At 43.3% G+C, this 27,785-nt stretch overlaps 1 protein-coding gene across 1 annotated transcript; it reads right to left on the bottom strand.

The window, feature by feature from the left end:
- Positions 1-1,582: 1,582 nt before the first annotated feature.
- Positions 1,583-14,981, bottom strand: LOC139145681 (T-box transcription factor TBX2b-like). The gene is made up of 6 exons (XM_070716980.1): positions 13,726-14,981; positions 12,342-12,609; positions 9,292-9,438; positions 6,031-6,107; positions 4,967-5,148; positions 1,583-4,387 (listed from the first exon to the last, which is right to left on the bottom strand). Exons 1-6 carry the CDS (start codon positions 14,088-14,090, stop codon positions 3,273-3,275), a joined length of 2,154 nt encoding a protein of 717 aa, XP_070573081.1. The 5' UTR covers positions 14,091-14,981; the 3' UTR covers positions 1,583-3,272.
- Positions 14,982-27,785: the final 12,804 nt, after the last annotated feature.

Raw genomic sequence — 27,785 nt, 5'->3', positions numbered from 1 at the left:
ATTATTCGATTCAGAAACTGCGCATTTCTGCCACGTCGAGCAGATAAGCGTCTCCGATGTATAATTGCGCCAAACACACTACTTGTGACCAGATCTCCAAAACGATCAATACTCCTCAGAAGACGTCTCCTGTGTTGTAAATGAACCGAATTCGCGGAAGTTAACCCAAGGAATAAGTATTATTAAAACAAGCAGGTCTTATCAAACAAATGCAATATTGTGAGTACAAAGAGCTGCCCAGGGGACCTCGGTGATGATATTTCTCCGCAACGAAAGATGTAATATTTTCACAAGTGGGACCCGTAATTGGTACGTGGAATACACTTCTGAACTCGATATCGGCTCTGAAGACAAGATCGTCGACACTTTCCGTCTAAATGGATCTTCTATTCGCTTTGACGGGCTAGTGCATGCTGGGAAGTGTTCAGTTTTCCCACTCCCTCGTGTAGTTGGAGTCTTCCACCAATGTGATACGCCTAGAGCATCTGAAGCCATTTTGGAAATTCGTTTTAAAATATAAAATTAATCTTGTCTTAAAGCGGGGTGTACATTTGTCCCGCAGAGAAAAAGAGTCGAACAACTGTCCTACTATGCATTAATCAACTGTAACACCCTGCCTCTGTAACCCCGTTCTTAATTCATTAGAAACATAACTCCCTTTTCTTTTCCTAAACTTTTCGCGCCTTCTGTAATTTTCCGTCATTTTTACCAGTGCGTAGAGGATTTAAAATGGTCAGTATAATTTACTAAGTCAAACAGCCACATATGAAGGATTTGAGGACATTTATTTCTTCTTCTCTCGTCATTTTTTGTTTTCTGTCATTAATTTTTTTGTTTCTATCATCAGGGTTGCCGGCTACCAAAATTAGTCGCGGCCACTCAAAATCAATGTGAGGAAATGTTCGGTAGATTACATTCGAAATCTCCGCAAGATTCGTTTATTAATGCCTACATGTCTCGTTTCCACTAATTTCTCAACAGGCACTGACGCCGTCTATTGGCCCCACCATACTGGCTCCTCGCCATAACCCGGCTCATTTGTACCCGGTCACCCTATGATTAAGTGTTTTTGACCTCTCGTACAGTGAAAACCGTGTGATTACAACGCTTACTGGTGACGAGTAAAATGTCAGCTTTGAATTTCCATCATTTCTAAATGCCCACTCTCGCCACTTCGAAGTCGCTACAAAAATTTAAAATTCTGTCGGTGTCGTGTCGGCGGGAAGAGGGCGAACGAACAAAGAAGCGGGAAATTATACAACACGCTAGCCGCGTGTGGTTTGTGCTCAGTCGGTGGAAGGGCTTGTGTGTTCATCTGCGACTCATTCACTCAATCTAGCTAGTCCAGTGAGAATTCGCGACTTTTCTTTGGGAAATCGGCAGTGAAATGATCACAAAAATCCCGCCCCACCCACTTTCATGTCAGAAAATTAGCCAGAAATTAAAAGGCACGGATTCAACCTAGGATATTCAACAGAAAAGAGGGGTTCTGTCGTTAATCGAAATGGAGGTAGGTGAAATTGGGAAACCAACCAAGCAAGGGGTATGTCGGCTGTATAAAGCATGCAAACACAAACTCATATTAAATTTTCATTAAATTTTACATTTTATTACCCTCAACATGTAGCTGAAATATTGCCCACAGAATCCAAATAAAGTTACAACGATTCGATGGGGTGTCGTTTGCTGACCAGCTTTGAGTGGTCTTTTAAAACCGCCCTTTTCTCTATTACAATGAAATTCATATAGCAAATAAACATGGTACTGGCATTCAATTATCGAAAACAAACGACTAGAAAAAAAAAACAAACAAAAGAAGGAAACAATAATATGCAACTCCGGGTGCAACACCAAAGGCGTGCACACCTAGATACGAATAGCTGCAGCTAAATGACGGTGGGTTCACGTGAGATATTACTCTTTGAATTTCATTAAAAAGTAAAGATGATAAGAACGCTATTACAGTACCAATGCTTTTCTATATGATACACATAAGTTCAAGTAAACATATCTTGTGTCTCTTAAATAAATTAAAACTTTTTTTAAAAATTTCTTATCGTGAACGTCGAAAAATACGTTTAGTGAATAGAACACATAAATAGCTTTTTTCTTCACACACTTATTTAATTATGTACACTGAACATGGAAAAAATTGACCTGGCGACACAGCCTTTTTGAAAATAAAATATCATCTATATACCTTGGTAATACGACAAAGGAAAAAAAAACAGGTTCTCTCCAATAATACAGAATTGTCGACCCATTTGTTTTTTCTATGAACGAGAACAGTCAAAACACGAACGAAACATAGAACATTTGAAAAAACTCGGCGTACATGGCAATGCAAGTGGATATAAATACAACGATATATCATTTTTTGAGCATTAAATTAGCACGGTGAGACTGCCATGAATACCGCCCCGGCTGGCTGCGCCATTCATTATTTACAAAAAACTTGTACTGTCTTGTTGTCAAGTGGCCCTTCAAACGTTGCAGTCTCCGGCACTAGTAATATTTTTCTCTGATCTACTTAGAGCGACACGCGATGAGAAAAGCACATCTTTGGTACTACAAATTTAATAACAACAGAACGTTGATTTTTTTTCTAGACTTTTTTTTTTTGATGTCGTTTTGTGTCAGATGCTGGGTGAACATTTGTGTTTCTCTCCCTTTTTTCGCCCATTTTTGGTCACCAGATTTTTTTACGCCTAAACATGAGCGCGGTGCCCAGCGGCAACACAGCTATGCTACTGGGCCCGCTCTGCACTGATAGCGTTTTCCACAACACTGGTGCATTAGGATGGTTCAGAGGAGTGAGACGTATAGCTCTATATCACGTTGATATGGCATTGATAACTGGCTGAGACATGAAGATAACGCCTGATAACCTACGACACCGTACTACACTTGTCAACATGCTTAAGCAGCATTTAAAGGGGAGAGAGTTGACGATCACGCTCGTAATCGTCCCAAGCTACCTCTGCAATAATTTTTCCTCTCTCGCCTCTCTCTATGACATCCCGGACATAGTACCTCTATGTGTATCATTGTAACTGAACTATTCGTTACCACACGATTGGTTCTACACATACATTTAATCTTATAACGGTGGGGAAAAGAGGCAATTCAAATATATATTATCGCCAAACATTTACCAGTGTTTTGTTCGGTGACTACTTCATCGCTAAGATGTGTGTTGAACGACTTCTAAAACGAACAGGTTAAATGTTATTTGGACAGGGGACAGTCTCTTTCACAATGATCTATATTGTTTACTTATCACTTAGCTTCGTTAGCGACTCGGTAGCCATTTTCTCCTGTTGCTGTTCCAATCCACTAACTAGTTTTTGTATACTCTGAAGTTCATTCTGGGCAGAGGTCGTTATTGTGGTGTTATCACTGACCGACGGAGTGGAGACTTGCGGCAGGGCGGCACCGGGGCTCCCATTAGCCACGGCTACCAGTCCGGCTGCCGAGGGATGCAAACTGTCCAGGCTGGTATGCCCAGACGCACTCAGAGGTGTACCGGTGGTCACCATGGTTGTCGAAGTCAAGGGGAGCGCGTACGGTGAGAATCTAAGACGTGCGCGATTCTGGTGAGAGCTAAAAATTGCACCACGGTAGTAATTGGACGCGGCGGCGGCAGCAGCGGCGGCGTTTCCCAGGGCCGAGTTGCTTATCACGGCGTAGCCTTGTGATGGCAGTATCTGTCCATTCAAGCTAAACGGGATTCCCTGAGCGTTCAACGAAAGGTGATGTGGTGTCACACAGGTGTGTCCAGAGGCTGATTGTAACAGCTGCGCATGAGCGGTGGTGGCTACCGGGAGTACCGCGGCCGACATGCTGTGGACGGCGCTGGATAGGCCGGGCACAACCTGACCTGGGTATAGAAGCAGTGGCTGTTGGGTTATTGAGTGTAAGTGGCTGGGATGTGTCGGCGAAGTTGGTCCAACTGGCTGAAATGCGAGCGGCGTGGGGTAGTGCACTGAAATTTCGGATGAACTTGACTTTGCCGGGCTGTGCCTGGGCGTAAGACTCCGAACACCTGCTCTCATGTCCTCAATCTCACTAATGTCTTTTCTAGTGTCAGTACTTGAAGTCAAACTGCGAATATCATTGTCCTCGACTTGGTCATGCGTTGTCATGACAACATCATTGCACGCTCCCTTTGGAGACAGGTTTGTACTCGTGTCGTTTTCTTCTACGTCCCTTTCTTCGTCCGAGGTGTCATCCGCGGCGCTCAACCCCCTCTCCCTCTCTCGGGCCCTTTCGGCGGCAATTTCCGATTTGAGTTCATTGGCTGCCGTGTCGTTTTCCTTGTCGTTACTTTCCACGTCAATCTCCTCTTCTGTGCGTGTCGTTGAGTTCGCCTCCGCCGATACGTACTCTGCAGAGTCAGGTGGTGCGAGAAAAGACAGAACAAAAGCCCCTTTTTAGATAAATTCTAAGCGCACAGATTTCACACGTGGAATAACATTAAAAACAGCCCTTCTTAGCTAACACCCCGTTACTGAGTTATGAGGGATTTGCACATGGGTCTAGTAACCCTAGCAACGATGGCAGATCGACAGAGCCTGTCAAATTCGTACATGGTGGCATGCGCCGTTTCCATTTCGTAGTAACAAATTGGAAAACAAATTAAAGAGAAATCAGCTATTTGAAAAAATATTAAACGCTATTTATTCAGTAATGAACTGCAACTTTCCCGCGAAAGGCTCCGTATTTTTTTTTATCCAGGCGCTCATTTTCCTTACAAGAAACAAACCTCCTTGGTTTTATCACAGCTCTCACACGAGGCCTTCTGACTGCATTGTGGCAGAGCGGCGCTGACAATGGGCGCTACTTTGCCTATCAAAGGCCATACACAGGTAGGTAATGGCAAACAGTACTAAATAAACCATAATGCTGTATACAAACAAGCAGCATTGAAAGAGAAAAGAGATTTTAAAGATTTGCTTCTCTTTACCTCTAGGTGAGGGGACCACAGGTGGCAGTCTAACGCTGTCGTCGGTTTCTTGGGCATTTTGTTTCGTGGACGATGTCGACACCTCAGTCTGTTCGGCCTCCTTGCTTTGACTAGTGCAGCTGTTCGACAGTTCGGGTTGCGTTCGGTGCTCCGAGGCCTCTAAATTAGCTGACTGTAGCTTTCTGCAAAAGACATACACAAGAGCGCACACGGACAATAAAATAAAATAAATTTGCAGAAATAATGCGTGGTGTCGCCAGCAGAAACAACTTTGGGGACTGCAAACAATGGGGCATCTAACGAGAAAATAGCAGCCAAATCTCTCCGACAAACCACGGGCTAACTTCAAAGTTACAAAGATAATTAACGTGTAGAAATTAAGTTTGTCCACAACAAAGGGGGAAAAGAGCACCCCTCTTTGTCGCTAACGAGCAAAGACCCCTAATTCCACTTTTTCGAATTCACAACGTCAATAGGATGAAAAGGAGGAGGCTGGGACACAAAATTGTGGATAAAGACGGACTGAGGGGATTCGGGGGGAAATGAAGTCACCAAAGGAAGGCAAACAAAAGTGAAAGTCATCGACGACAAAGTGAGGCAAAATAGTAACTGGTCATCAATTTTAGGCTGTGTACTACCTCTGGCAGAGAGAATGGTATTTGCGCCAGCACACGGCAATATAGGGTACATAACAGTGGACATACGAGTGAAAACAGCTAGGCTTGACCGAGTGTTGGCTTTCTTATCAACAAAACACACACACACACACCCTCAAATTAACAACACATTACTTAGCAGAATCTCCCGCACATGGCCTTTGTCCTGTTTTTTTATACATACATATATCTTATTGCACCAACAAAGGACACGCAATTCGCTGGTGTGTCATTCCTGAATACCATTTTATTACCGTCTTTGAACGTGAGGCGCATGGCTTGTTTTCGCGCCATTTTGAGTTTTCAAGTCGCCTCGACGACGGTGACCAACTATAACACTCTCATTGTATTCTAGACATTTTATCGCAGTAAAAAAACCGGCCAGAACAATCATAACGTGAGTCTCACCTTTTCTCCCGCTTGCCAGCCCCATTGTCTCTGAATCCCTTAGCAAACGGATTGTGGTCGATTTTCAGCTGAGTTATCTGAAAGAAAAGAAGAGATCTGGCAATTACTTACACAGTTTGCATCATTCTACACAAGTGTGTGTGTTTTAGTCACGTGTGTACCTTCACGGCGCAAAGAGAAAATAAATGAATATATGAACACACATTCTTGAAAAATGCCCCCTTGTACAGACAACAATTCTTGTCAATCATTCCACTATCTCATATTGCCAGGTCTTTTCGTCGTATCTTCTTGTGAATGTCTGCCACGGATGTGTAGCTCTTCGACTGAAGCCTGCAATTAAGTCGATTTTCGCACAACCTACTTCAGAATCCCCCCGACACGTTTCTTCATTCTTTTTCCGACCACGGTGGAGCACAATAATATCTACACACCCTCAAAATATAATATTGGACAGACAGTCGGATAAATGTGTCTTGTCAGGGAAGAGCATATGGATAGGCGGCAGAATCAATACCATAGGGCAGGTGATCTGCCAATTCGCTTTCACTGAAGAAAATGTAACGCTTATTTATTCAAAACCACCAGGCCAAACACTTTTCTATGCTTTTTCAACTTTATTAATTCTTTTCTCCAGACAGAAGTAATCGTAATAAAGGTAAATAGCATTTCATAATTAGGAAATTGGCTGAAAATTTGTCATTTAAAGTGAGCAGCCGGGGTTTTTTGTGTTTCTCTGCAGCGCCTCAACAGGGAAAAGACCTGTATTGCTTTTTTTCTAGCAACAAGTTCACCTCGTGCAGACAGGGGCAGTGCAAGAATTTACCAGAGCTGGTGTTCACAAATTTTTCAAATTTCGGAACTCGCTAATGGATATTTTTTCTGGAGTTGTTGAAACGTTGTCGATGATTTAGGGGAGTGTGCGTTTAATGTGTTCGCCTTAGGAGAGACAGAAACTGCACAAAGGGGCTTTTAATGGCACCAGCGGTGTAGCCAATCCTAATTCCCGCGTTTTTTTACAACAATTCGGTCGTTTGCAAGCCTGCCCTACCTGGGAGCTTTTATTCGAAAAAAATATATATGCAATTCTTTCCATTTGGCGGTTATATGGTCATGCTATCGTCATTGTTTTGAGTTGATGCACTGCGATAGCCCTCAACAGAGGATCATTCGAATTAGATGGGCAAAAACTTTCACCAGCGGACGATAACACATAACCGAACGACGCCTGGTGCTTTCCGATTTGTCGAATGATAAGTTCGGCTCCGGCTCCCCGAAAAGACTTATACATACATTAATTTCCAATGTATGACAAGAAGAAATATTAGGCTGTCCACTGACACGGAACAGAAGAACAAACGGAAGGGGCAAAACGAAAATGAACGACGGAGCCTAAATATGCCATCATTTGCGATGATAGTCCCTTAAAACATAGGGATGTTTTCAGTCTCTCTCTTAAAGTAGTAACTCGGGTGATATATACTGGCAAGAAAATTAATACAGAGGCTTTACATTATTTGTTTTCTTTAGCTAGGAAGGTAGCTTTGTACCCGTAGCACGGATGTCATTTTTATACTCTAACCCGCGCTGGGCATTGTCAAGACACCATTCAGTTCGCACTGACGCCGAACGCGCAATAGCATTATTGATAATTCGCTTTTTACACGAAGTTGCTCTCACGAGTTCCATCTATCTGCGCCGGGGATCAAGAAAAACAGCAAATCGCGTGAAATCATTGGAATCTTGGCGGGACCGGGCATTTGTACCTATCATTCACACGCATTCAGTCTGAACAGAAGTGCAAAGTCGGTCACGGAAGTGACAAGGCGCGCCAAGTCGGTGAAAAATGGGGGGAACACACAAATCACGTCGGCTGGCGACTTCACCCCAACCTCGGAAGACAAGGGGGGCTCATAGTTCAAGACTCAGTTACAGATATGAAAATTAATATTTATAAGAATCATTTTCCCCATTTTTCCGTTCTTCGCTAGCACGAAAAGAGTGAAACGAGTAGCTATAAATCCCCTGTTTTTAATTTTTAATGTTGTATTTTATTACTAGGTAAGACTGCATGTATGTGGGGTTATACCCCACTGTCAACTTGTAAATAAATCACTGTAATTCAGTACCCTAGACCTGCCATCAATTTGAACGTTTTCAACATCGCTTTCTCCGAATTCTACTTGGCCGCCACGGCAGCGCTTTGCGCTAATACATGTCTTTACGTTGAACAGTTGAGAAGAATATAGGGAGACTATACCATAAACGGTGTTTTAGGCTTTGAATTTCGGCAAATTTATGACTCCTGTGCGTCATAAACGATACAGACATAAAAAATAACTTCGAAACCTATAAATTTCTTCGGTGTCCTTAGCATTTTAAGTGTAGAAAGAGGCATAAATTTCGGCAGTTAAACGGCATTTTCACAATTTCGCGAAGGGATGTTCGGGTAAGACAGAGTGACTGAGAGACTGTCTCCCTCTCGTTACTTACAGCATTATGGCCTTTCTCTTATGCATTTACCTTTGCTTAAACACACAGTTGATATTATTTTATGAGCAATCTTAAAATAAATTGCAACCGCGTCGCCCATACTGCACAGGTATTCCATGATTAGCGACAAATGGCCGGTGTCCTTCAAACACATTTAGAAGAGTAAAGACGGCCGTCCCCGAGCACTTCCCATCCATTCTTTCTAACTCTTCTGTACTTAACCCTCGGAGCAATAAAGTACGACGCTAATATTTCTAAATTTGTGATAGTATCTCTCGATAAAAACCCTTTTCGAAAAATACAAGTTACTTTTAAAAAAAACACAGGGAGAATCTCCGAACGATTTTTCGCTACCTGCGCAGAGACGAATTCTCATGTAAAACGCCACTTTTATTGTCTTCTTTTGAAGATTAATTAAAGTGTGTTGAGCACCTCGCTACTTCAGAAATATGGTATTATTTGATCGATGTAACGTGTGATTTACTGAATGCAGCGTCACATTAATAGCACAAAATTCGTCTGTGATTGTCTAGGTTTTATTTTTGTCTTTCAAAGTACCTTTATTTGAACACAGAAAGGTTATCGACACATACATGTGGGGAAGGGTATTAATTAATTTCCACGTCAAACACATTTCAGATACACCCACTATTGTGCAAACATTCGATTCAAACATTTTTAAAAATGCAACCGAACGCGAAAAATGGGGATGATAATAATGTAAAAAATCCAAATGTGAGGTTAATCTATTCGGGTGAAGATACCTACCTTTTCGTTTTGGTACGCTGTTACAGCGATGAATTCTGTCTCCTTGAACACGTACGTCCTAAATTGACTCCACGGCAGCTTGAGTATGTCGTTTGCTTTAACTATGTGAAACCTGGGCTGGTATTTGTGCATTGAATTGAGGATCGTCTGGAGAGAAAGAACGTAGGAATAAACGAATGAAAAACAGAAGGAACAAAATGTTCACCCGAGACGCATGTGTCTGGGAAAGAATTTCAACTGCTATGATCGCAAGCGGCAGTGCCTGTGGTTCGGCGTATGTATGTCACAATTACCCTTGCTACACACAACCAAGGGCTAGCTTGCGCAAGAAGCATGGCTGTCGCCCACATTTCGACGCTAAATAACTCAAATTTTAATTACAAGTAAACAAATATTCGGGTGTATCAATTAACCATGAAAAATCGTATCTTGTGTATTTTTCCACAAAATGGCGTTTTTTTCGCGTGAAAGGGTGACATACAATAACGGCAGTAAAAATTTCCACCGCACGCAACTCCGCTCCAACTGACTGCGTCTACCGTTGCTGCGGTGAACGCCGTATCAAACCAGCAGAAAACACCTAACCTCACTTACAGCGTCATTTTCACCTAAAATTTTCTGCTTTACAGGGTTAAAATTAGCACATGCTTCTCTGGGGTTGTCGTGACTGGCAACAGCCGCACATGACACCGCGTTACTACGAGCAAGTGATGCTCTAAAGCCGCGAGTCGCGAAATAAGCTGTCGATATTCGGTAACCATGTTTACACATAATACGGGGAATTTCTATGGGATCTTCGAAGCGAGATACCCGGCCTGCCTTCGGCTTAGAGCGCGAAGTTTAGCGGAGCGTCTCGTGTTTACGCGACCAAGGCCCTCGCTGCTTGCCACGCACAAAAAACAAACACAACACGCGTAAGACTGGTAGCTTTCTCTATCCCTGTAGCTATAGCCAACTCCGGCCCTCGCCACAAGTGAAACACGCATGACGACAACAGACCCTAAGTGTGAGCTGAGAAAAGGCCTCATGATACCCAAACTGCCCAAAAACATGCTTGAGCGAAATCTTGGAAGCTCACATGTCGCCGCACAACGATAATTGGACACGAGATTACAAGAACAAACAGCCGTAAACCTGGTTATACTGGGAGAATGAAAGATATGGTCGATGGCGACTTGTGTTGTGAACACAATATAGGGGTTGTCAGAATTAGTATGTACATCGTGGACAGGTATCGGTTGCGAAGATATGTTCACAATTCAACAATCTTCGTATAGATACTATGATACCAAGCGATACATATGAATCCATATTGTCAGACATGTTTTAAGTCCGAGATGCACATTCCCAAAAACACGAAATGCAAAACAAAAAAAAAATCTTCATATTTGAGCTTTTTTCTCTCGGATCTCTGAAGGCTCACTGTGTTTATGTGTAATTTCAATGGCTGCCTTAGAGGGGAGGGGAGAGCCACAGCCTGTGCGAAGAATTTCACCCAAGCAACTGTGCAATATGCTGGCAGTGCTAATCGATGGAAAAGATCGCGATAGCGATATCAAACTAACACTTCGTCTGGCGTTTTTGTTCGCCACATGTCGCGAAATGGGTCTTGAAACTTGAAACCCTCGAACCAAGGGTAAGTTAGCTAACAGTTCTTATACGTGTGACGGCACCACCATCCAAAAGATAGTGGGAGAAAAACGCACACTATACAATAGAGATCGTGTGGTAAGTACACATATAGCCGAGAGGAGACCCCCATGTAGAAGATGGAGGGGAGAAGCAAAACACTAGACCTGGCGACGGGGGAGATTTCAAGATAACCATTGACATACGAGGAAACCCAGTCTTCATCGCGAGAGGTGGAGGTCTATTTTAAGTAGACAAGGGTACAAAGTTGGCCAATGGCTTGTGGTCTACCAGCCGTGACTAAAACAACAAAGCGCGGAGAGTCCATCGGGGAAAGCTTACCGACTCGTCGACGCTGCCCGCATTCCCTCCACCTGTTCAATATTTCTCGAATATGTGTACTTTTCAAACCTACTGAATATTTCAGAATACAAGTTGTAAACACAGATTCGGCCGGTAGAGATCCCCAGCAGTCCACCACACCAGTATGATCTTTGCACATACAGCGTGACTCTAAAGTCCACATTTTTTTTTGAAAAAACTTGTATTTCTCATAAATGTGATGCGATGTAATTCAGAGCCAGTGACACAGAAAACTGATTTTATAAAAGATAAAGACAGGTGGGTGAGATTTTATCGCCGCATTTAGCAAACTTTAAGGCGACTCAAAATGACCCTTCGCATCGACGGGAAGGAAGGCAGTAAAATCTTTTGTTAAAAGAAATGGAGAAAAGTGTCTGGTACGACACCTATACGAAACCAGCCATCCAAGCTATAGACTCGGGGGAGAAAGGCCTCTAGTCAAAACTGGAGACATTCAGTCTTTCCCTGGGATATAATTACAGGGTAGGGGAACCGGTGAAAGGACAGAAGAAAGACAAATCGCCCATGCCAGTTGCAAAAAGGAGCACGCAGATTTGGGAAGGCTTTTCAGGCTGTCTGACATGTGTGAACAAAAAAGATGAACTTTTACTGGTAGTTGGGGTTATAAAGGTGACCGAACAAAAAATACAACAGCCAACAACGATCGTTGTGCCCCAAATCTTCGCGCCCAAATGCGGCCGAATTTTCCACAGATTCTTTCCTGACTATTACAGAGAAATACCGATGTACTGAAGACACGTCATCGAACTATAGAAGACATTTAATTTGTGTTACTTGTGGTTAAGTAATTGTGAGTTAAACGGGTCGTTTTCGGACAAAAATCATCGTTTCGACGGCATGTTCAAAATTTGCTGTCGACGAATAATCAATGTTTTCTTTGATTACCAGGGGTGACCGAACAATAATATAATTTCGCCAGAAATTGTAGGTTTTGAATAAGTTCTACAGTGGACTGGACAACACTGTACAACAGCGAAACATGAGTGCATGGAACATGGTAAATACTTCTTGTTTTCCAAGTTTTGAAAAATACTCACGTATCCGTGTTTATCGGAGATGTTGTTTGTCAGTTTCAGTTTGTGAAAGGACACCAATTTCTGCATCCACTGCTCTCCCGTGCAGGGCGAATCTGGGTGAATGTACATCCTCTTCGGCATTTCTGGGTCTGCTTTCCCTGCCACCATCCAGCGCGAATTGTGGAACTTATAACGGCAGTCATCAGCTGCAACGATGTCCATCAGCAGGATGTATTTAGCCTTCTTGTCCAGCCCGCTGACACGCACTTTGTAAGCAGGGAATATTCGCCTGTTATAAAAACATGAAACATGTTATTTTGTAACTGCTGAAACGGTCGTTTCTTGTGTCTCAGATGGGGGACTGCAAACCATTGGATTTGAGGTCAAAATCGACTCGGTGCACTATCAGATCAACAAGGTGCAGAGTGTCTGGTCGCGTGCATAGGCTTAAACACCGGATAACCAAACCCCCGTGTTGTGTTCGAATATCGTGGCCAGCTCAGCTAAAATTTGGTCCTTCCAACGCGGGTTTTTGAGATAGGTTTTGAGGCTGAAAATACTGCCCGAAACCATAGGTCAGCCCTTGTCAATCAAGATTGACAAGAACAAACATCATAAACGGAGTGTGATGAGGTGGTCGCATGCCAGCAATTCACGTTGACGGTGTACTGACGACCGTCTGCAAGCTACGATAGCCGCCTTCATTGCCTTGTCTCTGGTCCCATCGCTCGGTTTTACCGCTCTGCTTTGAACAATTTAGCCGTTGTCCAGTTTAGTGCCAGTGGCGATAGGTGTGTGGGGACAATTTACAGTTATGGGGTCAGCAATTTGGATAAAAAACAACACGTTTGTTCTGTGCGGCAGTTTAGTGTGTTGAGTTGTCGCTCAGCCCCCGTGTGAGAGTTGGTCTCTTTCTCCGACTGTACATGCACGCGCGCAGATTTTTTACCAACTACTGACCGAATACAACGTATTTTCTAAAAATTAGACATTTTAGGCGAGACATAAAAACTCAGATATCGGTAAAACTATGGACATATTAAGACCAAGTGTTGGTTATCGCCTGGAGAACCACATGCCGAGCGAGCTGTTTATTCGCTGGCACATGATACAGCGTTGAGGCCACTCAATGCGTTCGATACGCTATGGCGGGTCGAAAACCAAAACATATGCGTCTGCGGTTTTTACTACGGTATGACCTGACCGTTTTTGGCCAGCTGATCGTGTGTACCTCTCGGTGGTTAGTATAGCCATACTTACAAACTGTTTATCGTTAATTAGTCTATCCCAATACGGGTATTAGACCGATTGTTTACAGTGGTCCCAGTATCGAGTGCGCTATGTTTTTGTTGGCGTACACTATCAAAGTTCGCTATGTTGAATATCGTAAATATTGTAAACGTACCTTCCTGATTTTGTTATGACCATTTCAGTCCCACGTTTGTGAAATTCCTCCCATAACTCCTTCGTATCAAGATTGACTTGAATGTTTTCATCTTCGTCCGGTTGGTTTTCCACCGCCCGGACCGGTCGTAAGCCCGGCTGGTGAACCGACAGAAGGTCCGGAGCGTAGTGGCAACGCGGATCTCCGAGTTTCGGGAACATAGGCAGCGTGGCTAGTCCGGTTCCATTGGGCAGCGCTTGCGTCGGCAGAAAGCCGGGAAAGAACTGCGGCTGGGTTAGAATAGAGTTCACGGAGAAATCGCTGGGCCGATGCGGCAGGAACTGCGTGTAAGCCATCCCTGGCTCTTGCACCATAGGATGTTTCATATATGCTACGACTGTTGGTTTGCTTGCCTTGCTATAGGCTTCGACTGACTTGCCTATATCGTATCGCCGTATCTTAATGAGCTTTGGTAGTTGATTGGCTATTTCGCACGAATCGACCAATCAGGGAGCGGTATAGGCGTGTTAGTGGCAACTTACACGACGTATCAGCCATAAACAAGGTGTCGGAACGCACAGCGTACTTATGACATTATCACATCAATCGTGCTAAAATGTCAACATAATTAAATATCCACCAATACAACGCCAAATGGGAGTAAGGATTGTGGTTTGGTGAGCAGGGGGTTACAGCAGTGACTGTCTGCCAGACGAATAAATATTGTCGTTCCGTTCTACTTTCCACTTCCAAAATTTACAGTGCGCTCAAAATCAATATACATTCGGCCTGGTGAAAAGTTCTAGAAATTTAAGCCAATATTTGCAGAAAATATAAAATTTCCTCCGGGAAGCAAATCCGCAGACGAGGACCTGGATATAGGTTCGTTTTAATTTTGCGCTATTTGTGACGGCACGCCCACCGAGGAAAACTGGCAGCCGAAGGTGTCAAAATCCAGGCTGCTATTGTCAACGTGGAACCCGTTTCGTTTACACAGCCGGGGTAGTTCCCCGTTATGTGCCTTCATTCACAGATAGGGGATCCCCTTTTGGACGGCGAACGGCGATGTCGGCAAGTTCGGCGAAGGACGGGCGCAAATTCGGGTCCCGAAATTCGTGAGAGCCGGCCTGGTAATATTTATGCCTTTTATTGGAGGCGGGTCGGCTAAAAGCGTGAAAATGACGAGCGGAACATCTAAAGTGATTAGCTATTCTAGCATTCCATTTTGACGTAAATGCATAAGTACGGTTGGCGCCAGTCGTGTGACGACACACAATGAAGAGCGTCTGGTATCAGTTTTCATTCACTAAAATATGTTTTGGCCCCTAAATCTGAATACCTCTGTCGCTATATGTTAAGGCAGCTCGTCTACGGCCAACAAGCTGTCTTCAAATGTTACGAAACGCCTGTCATTTTTTGATATACGACCGAAGCAGACAAAATGGAAAGCCTGACGTAGAATCGCCTGATCAGAACACACGAAATGAGGCAGTTTTCGGCCTTATCACGCTCCGCACTGCCGCATCCATCAGTGTCTGAATACATTGTTCAGGGCTCAAGTTCACAGACTACCGCCTTACTGATTGAGTTGCCACTCTGGCTCCGTTATTCTTCGCTGTATTTTTAGCTGAGAAACGCGTCCATGGCTGAAAAATATTATTAAAATTCGAGCACAATACATTCGCTCTTTCCCAATATGCATGCCAGCCAGCGCTGGGGTCGAAATTCGATTGATTTATTCTCAAATTAGGACGAAATCGTCCTCACGTCGAGATACCCGACGTCTGCACACTGTGCTGTACGGGGACTAAAGGCTAGCTCTGGTGACACCACTTTTGTGTAGGCTGTCTCATGTTTGTTTGAGAGAAAAGGCTATTACCTATAATTAGTTCGTTGATAGACAGTTTTTCCACATCCGCCCCACCCTAAACCAATCGGCTATGCGCTTGGGATAATTGCTGTTGACGAGCTAAAGTGTTAACATAATTAATAAGCGCCAGTGAAAACGCGTGAGGTGTGAAGGCCCTTTGTGAGATAGCACGCCGCCTATTCATACTACATACGCGCTAAATCGCACTGGCGCCAGTAGCATATTGAGTGATTAATTTCAAGGAAAACATATGGGAATAGCAAATGATTTTCCCCCAGAATATTTTATGCGTCTTTCCATTGTTTCAGGCTTCCAAGGCGTCAGGCGTTTCAAATCCAGGCGAGAGTCTTTTTTTCTCTTCGATCGAGAAAAGGAAATAAGCGAAAGGCCTCCCTGGTGTAGTCGGCCCAGTAGAGATTGTGTCCCGGCGATATTTTGATCATGTCGCACGTTTTGTCGGCGGCCGTTATGGGCGGGGATTGTCGCAGACCTGCTACAAGTAAACACCTCTGTGTTGTGTGGTCTGTTTACGGACGTTTATGTAATCGGTCGGATTGGCTTTCCGAGCTGCTTGAAAATCGTCTCGCAGTTGAAGTGGTCAGAGATATTCTGTACGATAAAAAGACGCACGAAGAGAAGTTATCCCCCGTATCGAGTGATAGATCCCACAAGTTCTCGCGAACCGACTTCTTGAGCCCGCCCTCTACCTTGCATTTTCACGGCTTCTTAGTCATTGTGTAAGGTAGAGGTTTGTTTACCGGGAGAAAGGCGCTAACTTGTCGCTTTATTCATGTTTCGAAACGATACCTCAGTGAAAAAGCTCTCAACAATTTTCGCAGCCAGCGTGTCTGATCCCATGCTTACTTGAGGAACAAAAGTGTCAGGGCACTTTTAGCAGTTTTTGAGGTGGTGAACAACAATCAAAGAGGCCTTTGTTGTTTCATCAATTTCTCCTTGTTGCCTTTGTAGTGTCTGCTTGTACGATCGATCTCCCCCATAAGCACATAATACTCGGCGCTTTCCGGATAGCTGTCCTAAGGAAAAGGGGGCAGAGAACCGCAATTTTGACCAATCGAAATGTTTTTCTTTGGATCTTGGCGATTAGTTTTCTCGGCCAAGAATTAAGAGGGGTCAAAGCTTACTGCGAGTTTTGCGTCGCAACTTTAACCATGGTTGCAGCCGGCATTGTATGCTACTTCCATACTTTAACCGACGCGAGAAACGATCCATACCAGACGAGGTTCGGTTCACGAGGCCTAGCACTATTTGCATTTGTTATAGGCATCTGTGAGTCACTGTTTTACGCCATGGTCCTTTTATCGAGAGACTGGTTAGATGCATGATGATCAAAAACATGAATTTTGACTGTAACTGGTCTCCAGAAAACCTTATGATATCATTGCGATTATACTGTGGAATATTGTAGTTTGATAGGCATGGTGCATGCATCACGTATATAAAACATTTTTATCATGGAGATAGCCGCAATTGTTTGGTACCGAAGAAGTGCTTCCCAGTGTTTCCGTGGTGTACGATACCACCTGCAAGCGAAATAGTGTTTAAAAATGATAAAAATCACAATAACGACATTTGCCCCTTCGAAGAGTACCCTTTTTACGGTGCAGATGTCGGCACCATAATTCTCCGACAATTTAAGGAGTATACAGACGGTTTTTGAAGCTGTTGAGGGGAGAGATACAGCGGGGTATGTAAGTACGCTGAATGGTCTGTATTACTTCAACTACATATTCATGTTCCCAAGCACATACACAACAGCTTGAGTACGTTTGAAATATGGTCTATACAAATGAGATCAGTGTTTGCTGTTCAGTTGTTAATTCGGCGCCAAGACCTCTTACGAAATCACTCTGCATAAAGATGGTCGTGCTAAAAGGCGCTCTCTCACCAAAATGCACATTTCGTCGGGTGACAAACGAGCGCCAAACCCTTTTGCCACGTTCTTTAGTTGACAATGTAATAGATTATAGTAGGTGTGTTAATGTTGTAAAGTCCGGCTGTTTGCCTCTTCGGCGGATCTGGGTAGCCTATTTATTCGCACGTAACGTTCAGCCACTGTGTAACCTACCAGCAGACACACAGGTGGCTCGAGACTGACCCGGCCTGCGTCCTCGCACTCTTCGGAAGACTGCCGGCGCGGTGCATCCAGACTTTCCGGAAGCCGACATCACGTGACAATATTGGCCCACATGCGGCTAAGACAGGAAGGGATAGCGGTTCGAAATAAAAGAAGTTCACAAGATCGTGTTTGTACACAATTTTATGTGTCTGTTGATTTCATCGATAACCTCGAACAACCCTATGAATTGGATCGCCACCAATTCACTACGTGGTCCTGACCACCACGCGGTGTCCCAACAACAAGGCGCGCAAACACGTGAAAATAAAACAAATTCTGCTACCCTTTCAAGCCTGTCCAAACCAAACCGAGCAAAAGATTCAGGGGAAGGGACATTATCGTTCGTATTCAAATGTTTTGCGTTAACTCATAGACAGTATGCGGGGGGGGGGGGGGGGGGGCCTCTGGTTAAAGAGAACTTACGGTGTGTTTTGTTTTGTCATTTTTTTCCGCTTGAAATTTCAATTTTTATTTTAGTTATTTGCACATACATTAGCGAGTACGTGTGAGCTGATAAGTGCGCACGTTCTGGCATGAACATGGAAGTCCCACATTCACGACAACAAACTTCTATTTGTTGTATAACTTTTTTCTGCATGAAGCGGTTTAATGATTCGGTTTCTTTCGGACCACAAACCTGAACGGTTTAGATAGAATAGTAAAATCAAAGAAAACATACTAAGTATATAGCTTCGGCAGATTCGGTTAAATTTTTAGAAACAATTACTTTTGCTAATGTGATTATTTTCTGCTCGTCATGCATTTTTCTTCGCCACTTCTGCATCTCCGCCCATAGATGCGTGACTTCCGAAAAAATATTGAAAAGCATTTAACAGATAAAGCCGTGATGATGGTCACCGGTTCCTCTAGGGTGCGTGTTTAAGGCTTCCTCCAATGATTCGTTCCTCCGTTGAACCTAAAATCAACAAGGATGTAAACTTTTGACAGTACAGTATTACAAGCCGAAACTCCTCTGAGATGATATAGTCGACCGGCCCCTGATCGAGCTCCGACTTCAAGAACTCAAGGCATTTCATGCAAGGTCGCGGCATTCTGTCTGTCTATCTATCCGTGAAAATATCGCTGTGCCTTCTCTGTTTTAGAATGGAAATACATCGCAGAGACAAAAAATACACGGAGACAGAGAGAAATTCCTTTGCCCGCGAGCGTCACGGTTCTTATTGTCTGAGTTGGCCTGCGTCCCCTTCACGTTCGCCGTTCTTTCTGAATACAATACGAGCTCAACACTCGCATTTTTATTTCATTTCACTGTTGCCATACCGGGGTGTAATATATTATAAAGTTTTCTTATATGCGATTGTAATTTCATACTGCTAACATGAATTGAGAGTGTATGGGTGACCCGAGGCTAGTGCGGTTGTCTGTCTGTCTTGGATACATACATGGATTACTGGGTTAGCGTTGGCGCGCACTCCTGTAGCATGGGCACAGAATGCCCTTTTCAGAGGTCTGCGGTCGCACCCTCGTCAACATATGGTTTTTGATTTCACAAAATACATATTTCCATTTCCATGGTAACCGAGTATAGTCTCAGAGCAAAGCCAACGAATAATCATAAAATTTATACGACTTAATCTGGCTACTACACAGAACCTTGTCTCCACGCCGTTCTTGGGAACTAGTCTCTCACCATCGACCAAAAACCGGAACAACCATCGATTCGGTCCAAATTTCTTTGTGACCCACCTTTTTAAGACAACAGTGACATACCAAACTTAATAAAGAAAAGCCAATACACAGTGTATACTTCTTACCAACCACACCCAAATCACGACCTTTAGAAAAACCCAGCTTGTTTACTAAGTTTTTTAAATTTAAAGCAAGAAACTGCCGTGATTCGCTGAGTAAAAGCATATTATATATTACCAAGGCATGAAGAAGACTAGTTTTGTAAAAAAAAAAAAATGAGCACAGCTTCAGACGCGAGATGTTTAAAGGGGAAGGTGCCTGCTGTTGTTTTATTCGTCAAGAAAACCGAACATCAATCGTTTTCGTCAAACTCAATGAAATCAAATGTCAAGACATGATAGTAATTGCCAAAACAAAAGATCTCAGTATCCGAGAAGAAAGGAAATTTTGCATCCTACACGTTCCTGTGTGTAAAGAAAATTAACCACGCTAATTTAAACCGTCACGCTAATTAGAGATAAAGGGAAAAAGACACCAAGAACAGTGTAAGCACTATTTAAGTCGCGTGAGTATTGCTGACCCCAACTTGCTAAACCATTTTCCGATTTGCCAAGTCCAGACTCTCGACGACCACCTTAAAAACATAGAGAACGAGAAAATTTCGTGAAAATTTGCACGAGGTCCTAGGAGTACCTCTGGCCTAGAATCAAGTCGCCAGTGCGGCGTCACTCCATTGGAAACTCCTCGACAGTCCAAGATTGTCGGCTCCTGACCCTAATGTTACCAGGGTGAACGTCAAAGGAAATGTAACCAAGCTTGCTATGTTTGTGTGGGTGTAGCCTGACTCGAGCTGAGAAGCAGCTCGATTCGGGCGATGAACGCGTGTCAGCTGTGTTGTTCTAACTCGAGCCGAGCTTATAAGTCGTGTGATACGGAAAAAGAACAAAATGTCATTTTCATTCGGACATGAGGTTGATCAGCGGAATTAGAAAATCTACTTGGACTATAGGACACTCTCGTCTTCCAAAACCATGTGCTGTTCACTGGTAAAGATGTTGGGACTCAGTGTGTGAATACAAATGACCAAGGTTAGAATGGAGGGAGCATCACAATTTTGAACTTCAGTGTTTGCTACTGAGAAACTGCTTCTTAACTCATCAACAGTGTTTTTGATGAACTTATATACCACAAAAAAGACACCATAAAAGCCGGTGGACTTCGAACAATGACAGAAGGGCATCGAAATGAGCATGAGCAGAAATGTGCTCTCTTCTATCGCCAGCCAAGGTCTACAAGCTGCCCACTGGTTTTCCATTATGTGACCATAGATATAAAAAAGTATATATCGGTATGTGAATCCAACGAATCCAAATTTTGGCGCCAGAACCATACCAACCTGAGGTCTCCATCGATTGCTCGATGTAACTTGGCATTGTTCGAACTTCTGAACAGTGACTAACCTGTCTCAAAACTGCCCGGCCTACTGCGAAGGAAGATACACCACACAGCTAGCCTCATGGAAACTCAACAAGATTTTCGGCACCTTGGGGCAAAACGAGCGACAAAACTGTTTTGATCGGCCAAAATAATTTTAAGGAAATAATCTGAAAATGCTAGTGATCCTGCACGAAACATGCAAACACGTTCAGCGGAGAGTTCTTTGTAACACTTCTGAATACGATCTTCTCTACATCTCAAGCCACTACATTTGTATCCCTGGCTGGCAAATCGGACTATTAGTGCGGAGCGGGTATGGGAACAGATCGGGAACGATTTAGAATAATGAAGGGTTTGCAAGATGTGCGTTTATCTATTTATACTCTCACTAAGGTTCCTAGGGTTAATAGCATTCTTTGTGGAAATCGTGAGCTTTTTAAACATCTGCCCTGAAGGCATGGGTTTCGATGACGAAAATGCCTATAAATCTCAACACTGGTGATATTAGTCGGCGGCAAAATGTTCAGATAGATAAAGACGTTTTAATTGTTGGCGCAACGGGGAATCCTCGCAAACTGCAAAATTATCTGTCTGGACGATAGCATACACCTCTCCTTTCTATAACAAGGAATCATCGGGTACCAATTTTGATTTAGTTACTGTAAATTCCCTTTGTGTGAACAAAGGACCAAGGTCTAAATGCCGTGAAGAGTACATTTTCTGCAAATGTACCCGTCAGATTTTGCAAAAAAAAAAAAAGGCTCGACAAAAAGTTGATTTGTTACGAGATTGGACGGAAGGTTCTGAAAATCCCAACTTTGTGGATATTCCCTCAGGCGATTCGCGGGGGTTAATGAGCCCTCCCCATGGGCGAGACTATGAAAAAAGGTGAATTTATATTCTCCGACATTACCCCCTACAGAACAGCGTCGTTTCCCCTCTCCTTCAGTCCAGGTTAAAGTATAAATTTTGGCGATTTCGCGGAGAAAGTGGCAGGTTTTAGTGTTCGCTATTTTTACTGTAAAAAGGTTTCTTGATTTATGTTGAGTTCTATGAAACTTCTGAAAATCGTGGAGCATGGCTCTCCAAGACACGGTGAGAGCGTTGAGGTTCGTGCTGACACGCGTAAGATGATAAAAACACCTGATTCGCTCCCTTTAATACTTTGAATCTCAGGATTTGACCTGGCTAACATTGCACACTGTTTTTTCAATGAAACTGTCTTATAATCTGCCTAAAATACACCGCGAATGCTTTGTACCGGAACCGGTCGTTCAGGGGGGAATGGACAATGCTGAATCGGTTATCGTGACGCGCGCAAATTATGGGCCAATATGTTGTCCCGCCAAAACAAACTTTGAAAATCACAGATCCGAAATCACTGATATGTCTCTCGAACTTTCGGAGTTCGCAAGTAGACGATAAGAATTAAGTGAGACATCAGTGTCCAATTTGGCCTATGTCACCGCAGCAGAATGAGAAAAGAGTCAGACTAGGCCTCTCCCGGAACAGACGACATTCGGCCGAAATTACATCGGTTTCGAACGTGTTTGAGTAAATGTCAGTGACCGTCACACAGAATCACCCGACAGAGAAGTGAACGCGCAAACTATATCGCGGTCGTTCTACGTATAAGACGTGCACTGGTGATGCGATTTTGAATTTGTCAGCCTCGGAGTAAAGATACCATATAGCCGCAGTTAATCGGATATTGGATTGAGTCCTGACCTCATGATTGTTTGAAACAACAAGAATCTCGGTACAAGCGCAACTATCGTTTGCCAGTCCCATTTGAAGTAAGTGCAATAACTTGCGAGTCGTAAAATGCTGAATGACAAAAGTCACCTGAAATAAAAATCGCCCCTCTGTATTCGGCTTTTATCTACGCCTTCTGTTGGACAGTAGAGTTTCAATATGCATGCAAAACAGTGATGCGCTGTTCACAAGTTGGAACGTGAATACCCTGCGCATCTTGTCTGTCTGAAACAGAGTTTCTGAATCGCCTTCATGGTGACGTAAGCCGGGTTCAACTCTGCTGTTCCTGCTAGTTGAGAGCTTGCTAGCTTCGATGCTAGGGCTTGAAATTGCGATGCTCATCCTTTGCTCATCCTTTGCTGTGTAGAAAGTTCTGCCCATACCACTAGAATCTACAGTAAATGCAGTAAACACTCTACGATCGACAAATGTTGCCTTGAGCTACCACAATCTTGAGTCTCCTAAGGAGAACCGCGGACAATGTGTAAATTTACGTATAATGTCTTGTACCCACTCGTAAAATAACAACAGTCGAAAGGTCTGGTATAATTATTACATAAATCACCTACGACTGAGGTTTTAGGAGAGGCCTCGCGCGCAGAGCAACGACAAAGCCTTCTGGGCGCAACAGGCTAGTGGGACTGGAATTTATGGCACTCCAATGCCGTGACTTGCTCTGCTAGCGCCCGAGTGGCGACACGTGTGTCCACAACAGACGGTGTAGCTACGCAACCAACGCCCGGCAGCAGATATGTGAAGAGGTAGATGATGGAGTGGTGGCACAATGGACATAAACAAATATTTAGAATAATTGTCAGTCAAAATGGAGTTCGAGAACTCGGCGTGACACACTCCAACGCGCAGACTCAAAAGAGTGTCTCTGAGAGCCGGTTTATCAATGCCTGTGGACGGTTTTTGCAAACGGTCCTCGATCAAGGCCATGCAGTGACCCAGACGATAAAATTTGGCGCTGTTGACTCGCTAGTCTAGTTGTCTGTGAAAATAGTGACACTCTAGAGTTTAAAACATGTATGTTGAAATACAGCGAGCCACCCTCCATTTCACTTACAAGGATAAATATTAAATATCGATCACTTTATTGATTGATCGATAAGTTATGAGACTGTTCGATAGATGTATGGGTAGCCCAGCTTGTTTGCCAGTCACTCATAGTCAGCTTGGTGAAAACGAATTAGTACAGTTGGAGTGTTCGAGAGCCATCGACTCAGAGACTAAAACCTGACAAGGTCAACTCGAAAGGTTGCGAGCTGATTGGTCCACAGTGGAGAGCTCTTCGATTGCCTTATCGCTACGCGTTTTTTGATTGATTGATTGATTAAGGCATTACACCTTAATTTGTTTGTTTTTATTTTGTGGGTTGTGTGCTTAGTGTCTTCCCTGGCTTATCTCGGAGTGTCGCCAACGGCACATAAAAAGTGCGATTTTAACACTTAGGCAGACGATTTGGTTGCTATATTCGGTATCGTCGGACAATCAAGATAAATAGCTATAAGTCACTTTGCGTGACAGGTGTTCTTACCTGACTGTCAGACAGACAGACTTTTTAAATCATTCTTGACGTCCGACTGTGCGCCCCCGCTGACATCGCGCCGATTTTCTCTTTTCACAGACCTGCATTCAAGCGAGCGAAAATCGAGCCGACTACAGTTGTTTTAATGATTTCGCCATCCAGCCTCTGTGCTGGATGTAGCCGCAGATACTCGGCATAGCGATCGATACATAGTAGGATCCGGGCAAGAGGCAGGTTTACAGTTTGCAATTGTGTCTTCTTTCGGGAGGAGGTTGTCAATAATGTTTCGGGGGGGGGGGAGTGAGGGGCAGTTCTTTTGCCAGACAGGTTCTAAAAGAAAGCACTAGCCATTGAATGTGACTGCATGCATGCCAACACCTATGGCTTCATCTTATATTAGCCACCTCAAAGCCATGTCTACCACATACCTTCCACTCACCCTACCTTCATTTTTCCGACCATTTCTAAAAGCTTAAGTGAGCATTGATTAGTGGGCGATTTTAGGTCATGTCAATGCCGGCTATGTTGTTGTTGTAACGGCCCGACATCCATCGTATACCAGTGTTCTCTGAAAATTGTTTCATGTCCATCAATGAACTCCGTAACGTATAGGTTTATTGGGACTCTCATATACAATACGTAGTCCACCTAATTGTATATGATAAGGGGAAGATCCGATTATCGGGCAAATTTAGATTTTCTCTAAAATTATATAATTGAACGCTAAGCACTGACGCCACCACCTGTTTGAAGTATGGCAATGACTGTCGAACGTTTCCAAGGTAACTGTTTCCCAAGAAAACTAGTTTCCGAGACGGGTAGTGATTTTAAAGTCGCCATTCTAATATCATTGTTTGTCCAAAGCTGTGAGTTTACAGTATTATTAATTCTGTCTTACATATACGTTTGGGAAATATGGAGTTAAAGATCAAAGTTTTCTTCTTATGTCGGTCACGTAAATGCTTACACACTTGACCGCGTATAGAGGGAAATGTTGGTAAAATCATAAGTCCCGGATGTTTTTCACATTAGTCAAATATGGAGTGACATTACATATCCGCGTGAAAACACAGAGGGTAAAATATTAGTGTTTTCTGTCATCTAGTTCAGAGGAGAAAGGGTAATAATCTAAAACATTATAGACGATTATTCCCTGCAGAGTTAACTAGAATTAACTTTTGTGAATTCCCTCTGATTTGTTGTTAGGTGTTCTCTTCTCCAGTGAAATGATTTGTCACCCCGTCATCAAAGCTTGTAAAACCACGGAAAGTCCAACCCCATTATAAATCTTGGCACAAATAAATAGAATTTAACAATATATTTGAAGAAGGTTCGTATATATGAAATGAAAAAAGAACAAGTCGAGGTAACCTTGTTTGAAAAATTCATCATTGTTACTTTTGCAAAGAACTATGGACTGAAAGGCGGAAAAAGGTGAACGACTGTGTGACAAAATCCTGCACGTTCTCTGCCCACTCCGATAAAATTATAAATTCTAGAAGGCAGAAAAATCGTACATACTCATCGTGACTGCCCTCCAAAGATCACATCGTACGCCCATAGAGCAGTCTGTTGGACTTGATCAATCGCAGATATCCTCAGGGTACAAGTCAGCAGCTCAATTGATTCGTCCTCCACGCTGCAGCCATACACAGGTGTTCATACTTGGACCAAAGTTCACGTATCAATTTCGACCCCCTTCTCAAACTTAAAATATAAGTTACTGTACCTTCCCGATATTGTATTAGTCCTGTCGAATTCGGATCCTGGGCAGTCTTATCGTTATTATTTTAATTCATCTACCAATAAAATAAAGAAAACATCCAATATTACACGAGACCCCATCATTTCACGACCATGTTCAATAACTATACTCCACCCCAGTAACTAAGATAAACAGGTTTTCAACGGACTGAGCGCCTTATTTGAATTTTTTTCGGGGCTTTTAGACAAGTAGCCATCTTGCAGCTTTTGAATGTGTATAGAGGACGCATCAATATGACGTTGAGCAGATTTTAAGTCAGGGCTTTCATACTTATTAACGCCAAGGCCTTGCAAAATATGCGCATAGGCCTAAGGGACGTGTTGACAGGGTCAACTAACACAGAGTATTTCACCACGCTCCAGGGAACAGATCAAGGATACAGACAAAAATTCTGTAAAATGTTGATCACTGCTGATGTCAATGATAATCACTTTTCTTAATTTTCTAAAGTGGAAACACGAACACCTTTTTTTGTTGTTTTGTGGTATCAAAACAACTTTGCTCAAGGTCGGTGTCCGGAAAGCCCTGAAGTGTGCCTCTGTAACACCCTTCAAGTCCACAGCCGATTCGAACGCTTGGCCAAAGCGGAAGCTTGAACCAAGCCGGAACACGAATACGGACGGAGAATTTCACCACCCCAGTCACTCAGTTCCCCCTTTGGCTATGGAGTTGAAAAAAAGTTCATCTTTTCTTGAAATGTTGTTTACGCCGGGGGCTTATTCCGGTCAAACAATGAACGAACGAATGAATGAATGAATTTTATTAAAACAAGTCTTGGCACATCATAGTCCATGAAGTAAATGATAGAAACAAAATCGTGAGTGGTTATTATGATCATTAGTTTACATGTGTGAAATTCCATATATGGGTGATGAATTTTGCTAACGGATGCGCCGCTCGATCTTCGAGGGTAATAAAGTAGATACAAACTGTTGTATGAAAATTTCTTCAGCCAAGCTGCGTTTGCCAACAAAATGTCCGAATGACTGGAATAGGCAAAATGACTGGAATTCTGAAAAATAGCCAAACCCCTTCTATCGTAGAAGGAACAAAAAAAAAAATTCCTCATTTGGATAACCCCCTAGGATGGGTCAAGTGGGCCGTCCAGCAAAAAAAGGGGGATACAGATAGCTATTTTAAGTGCAAGTACGAATGGCAGTAATAAGAAAAACCACCACGAGAATGTTGCTGTCTGTCAAAATCGTTAAAAGTAACAACATTTGGGTTCAGGTACAATCAGGTCACGCAACTTTCACCACCAGCATGGTCTCGCAGACATTTTCACTTTTTTATCACGACGGCGTACTCCGCGAAGCGCCCGGTGACATAGTCAATCGCATTGGATATTTAGCTAACCCCCTCCCCTCTTTAACTTGGTTCGTTGGAAGGTCGTATATTCGCTCCATAACGCAAGACTCCGACCCCTGCCTTCACTGCTTGAAGAGGAACTTCAGAGAAAAACAAAACAGTCCAGTCGGCATGATAGAGCGGCAGAGAGAGAAAAGGACAGGATTCGAAAATATTGCTGGTGATTTAAGAGTGTGCAAGAAACTTGACAAAATGCCGGGAACAATAGAATAAATACATAGAGTACAGTCGGCGGAATTCGGTTCTTCCGGCAAATATCCATCGCTTTGTTCTGTTTGGGAACCGCTGTGTCATTACTCTTGCAAAAGTAATAAAAATCATGGCAGTGGCTGGAAACAGAACCCCCAAACTACCACGACTCCAAATTCAAGGATTTCCTCTTGGGTAGGGTATTCTCTTTCATCGATTATTTTCTTTCTGATTTTAATTTTGGAGTGGAGGACGCCCGTTGGAAGAGGCCTTTAGTTATCGTTCATTAATGGAAGTCATCGATTATGGTTTCTCAAAACACAAACGAAAAGGAATAATTATTCAATATTAGTCAGAATGCGACGTGACCGCCGAAATA

This window comes from Ptychodera flava, chromosome 12 (genome assembly GCF_041260155.1).
Source record: "Ptychodera flava strain L36383 chromosome 12, AS_Pfla_20210202, whole genome shotgun sequence".
Lineage (NCBI taxonomy): Eukaryota > Metazoa > Hemichordata > Enteropneusta > Ptychoderidae > Ptychodera > Ptychodera flava.
Note: the sequence above shows the minus strand (reverse complement) of the source record. Positions and strands in the feature narration are given on the sequence as shown.

Excerpts from the sequence above, each read along its gene's own strand:
- LOC139145681 (XM_070716980.1), bottom strand. The coding sequence starts at position 14,090 with ATGAAACATCCTATGGTGCAAGAGCCAGGGATGGCTTACACGCAGTTC. Across the intron at positions 9,439-12,341 it reads TCTCCGATAAACACGGATAC|ACGATCCTCAATTCAATGCA; the intron begins GTGAGTATTTTT and ends CTTTCTCTCCAG. Across the intron at positions 5,149-6,030 it reads GCTGGCAAGCGGGAGAAAAG|AAAGCTACAGTCAGCTAATT; the intron begins GTGAGACTCACG and ends TGTCTTTTGCAG.